General features: G+C 21.7%; 1 protein-coding gene across 1 annotated transcript; it reads left to right on the top strand.

Annotated features, from left to right (window-relative positions):
- The first annotated feature begins 418 nt into the window (after positions 1 to 418).
- On the top strand, positions 419 to 946 carry LOC128951620 (uncharacterized). Its single transcript, XM_054296868.1, has 2 exons — positions 419 to 472; positions 569 to 946. Exons 1-2 carry the CDS (start codon positions 419 to 421, stop codon positions 944 to 946), a joined length of 432 nt encoding a protein of 143 aa, XP_054152843.1.
- Positions 947 to 3,532: the final 2,586 nt, after the last annotated feature.

Genomic DNA, 3,532 nt, shown 5'->3' with positions numbered 1-3,532 from the left:
TTAAACCAGTTATTAAATATGAATTCTGTGGCAAAAATTTCTAATAACATAATTAATGGAGCCTATATAACTGAAAAATCTCTACCCATTACCCAAGATAATATTCAAAAAAGTTTAATTAAATTGTCATCTTTTGGTATTATTAATATAATACCTTTGTTTGATTATATAATTGAGCCAATGAATAGATGTATTATTAAGATTAAAAACAATTATGATATACCAAAATTTTCAGCTGGAAAATTTTTTGATATAATTGAATTAAAAAATGTAAATTTAATTATGCGTTGCTTTTGGGTTGATAATAATGATACTTATATTAAGATAGAAATAATTAACGAAAATGTTTTAGACAATTACATGTTTAGAAAAGATCTTTTATTAGCCAATGCAATAGTTGCAGATATTAAATATTATAATGAACGATCATTTGAATGTATATCTTCACTTCCAAAATGTATTGTACCGAATGGTAAGATTATATATTTAGTTGTTAATCTTAAATATTATAAACATTATTTTTTGTTTAGATGAACAATTGAAAATTAACTTAATAAATGATGGAAAGATACCAACAAAAGGAAGTGAACAGAGTGCAGGTTATGATCTGTATGCAAATGATGTAGGAGTATTGCAACAAAATGAAAGAAAATTAATTTCAACTGGTGTAAAAATGCAAATTCCGAATGGATGTTATGGGCAAATATGTGCACGAAGTTCAATGGCATTAAAGGGTATAGATATAGGAGCTGGTGTCATCGATTCAGATTATACTGGTGAAATAAAAGTGCTATTGATTAATAATAGCATTAATAATTTTGCCTATATTCATGGAGATAAAATTGCACAAATTATTATATTACCATTGAAAAAAGTGACAATGTTTAATGCAACTTTTAAACAAACACAAAGAGCTGACAAAGGATTTGGTTCTACTGGAAAATAATACATTTTATTTTAAATATTATTAATATTTTTATTTTATTATAATGTTTATTAATTTTAATTTTTAAAACTATTTTTATTTTATATATTTAATAGATTAAAATGTTTATACTATTATTTAATCATTGTTAAATTTTAAATAAACTATATATATCCAATTTATTAAAAAAAATATATCATTATATAATTTTATATATATATATTTTCAATATTGTAATTATTTTATTTTAAAAAATAAAAAAAATTAAATTAAAACATTTTTATTTTTTAATTATTAATTAAATTAAGTACAGTACAAATAATATTAAAATAAGTTTTTTCTAGTTGATTATAATATGTGCCAACAAATGATGATTATTTGAACAATTCTTTTATTCCTATAAAATACTAAAAATTAGTTGTTATTAGTATTAGTTTTAGAATTATATACCTCATTATCCCAATTATTGGTAAATACATTGTCACAATCTTCATTAGTCTTCCATTCTTTAATTGTATCCAATATAATTTTTAATTGTTTCAAGTTTTCCATAGGGAATCCATATTGAATATACATTTCTTTAATGTCAATTTTATTGCGAATTATTTCTTTAACTAATAATGATTTGATGCATTTAGCATCATTTAATAGAGAATCAAAAACGTAGTCAAATTCTTCACTTAAAATACTATATATAGTTTGTTTAACACTATCAGATTTATAAAGATTATTCAAAGAAGGTATATCATTATTCAATGGCTTCATTATTAATGATTTAAAATAAAATTTTTCAACTATTTATATTAATATAAAACTTGGCCTTGAGTTAAATCCGATTTATTGTCGTTTAATAATTTATACAAATACTCAGCTTTAGTTTTTGCGCAGAGAGGTTTATAGATAGATTTAAGTCTATCATGAATATTACAAGGTTGAATACTTATATCATTTTGTTGAATAACCATTAACTCTCCATCAGTAGGAATAGTTTTATCACAAATTTTGAGAACATCAATGTTATCAATTTCAATAATTAAATGACCAAATCCTGCTTTATATAATAGTCCTTTAATCCCTTCATCATTTTTAGTTATTCCAATATACTTTGCTTTAGTATTGGAATTTAAATGATATATTGCTTTAATAACAGGAACAAATTCACTTGCTGATAATCCATACTCAAACTTTTTGTTGAATTTTAATCCATGAAATTCATTTTCAAGGTAGTCAATTAAATATTGATTTGAAACATCAATTTTATTTCGATTTATACGACAATTAAATGGTACACTTCCACTTATATTGTTAAAACAAAATCCAATTTCTCTTAAAATAAATTCACAATCAATTTTGAAACCATTAGAACATATAATAATTTTTAAATCATTGAAACTTGGTGAAAGAAAAGCCATAATAAACGAATATTAACTAAAACAAAATTTTAAAAAGTTACTTTATTTATAACTAAATTCAAGGACATTAATAAATATATAGTGTAATATTAATTAATACTAAATATTAATATTTTAAAATTTGTAATGGCAACATATGATGCAACATTTAAACACCCGAGAAGATTTATTATCTATGGTCCATCGGGTTCGGGAAAAACTGAATTTGTTTGTAAAATGTTAAATAACATGTATGAATTATTTGGATTTTATTTTGACAAAATTGTATATTATTCTGGACAAGGTTTTCCTATAATAAACAATGTTCATGGAATAAATATTAAAAAAGTTAATACTTTTGATAAAAGCAATATTGAAATGTTTGATTCTAACGAAAATAATTTATTAATAATTGATGATAACATGCATACTGTAGGCAATAATTTATTTATAAGTGATTTATTTACTAAATTATCACATCATAAAAATATAACAGTTATATTGTTAATACAAAATTTATTTCCTAAAAATAAATATATGCGTGATATTTCAACTAATTCCACATATGTTATTTTAATGAGTAATCCAAGGGAAACACTTTCTGTCAAAATATTAAGTAATCAAATTGGTAGCAGTAATCCAAAGTTTATATATGACTCTTATATTGATGCAACAAAAAACAAACCTTTCAGTTATTTATTATTGGATTTTGACCAAAACACACCTGATAATATAAGAGTTAGATCTAACATTTTTCATGAAAATGAAAACCAATGCGTCTACATTAAAAACAAATAAATTAAAAAATATTTTACGTTGTGTTTCATATTTAAAAAAATTAAGTACAGCAAAAACAAAAAAAGATCGAAAACAATTATTAAAACAAGCTAATAATTGTATTATAAATGCAATATCAGAAATAGCTAAAAATTGTTTACTTGGAAATATACCATTAAAAACTTGTGATTTCAATAAACTTAAAATTTATAAAAATAAATTGCGACAACTTTCTATAAAATCTCCTATAATTAAAAGAAAAAATATTTTAATACAAAAAGGTGGCAATATCTTTTTAAAAATACTTGTTCAACAAGCAATATCTCATTTAATTAGTCATTTTGGTAAAAAAATCATAAATAAAGTCAGAGAAAAATATACGTAAAATGAGTTTTAAAAAACTTAAATTAATGAATGATAATAATTCCAATAATAAAAT

The sequence above is a fragment of the Oppia nitens genome, unplaced genomic scaffold (genome assembly GCF_028296485.1).
Source record: "Oppia nitens isolate AA-2021 unplaced genomic scaffold, nextdenovo-longstitch-racon4-pilon3 scaffold1_pilon_pilon_pilon, whole genome shotgun sequence".
In the NCBI taxonomy this organism is placed as follows: domain Eukaryota; kingdom Metazoa; phylum Arthropoda; class Arachnida; order Sarcoptiformes; family Oppiidae; genus Oppia; species Oppia nitens.
This window is presented reverse-complemented; position numbering and strand designations above follow the sequence as displayed.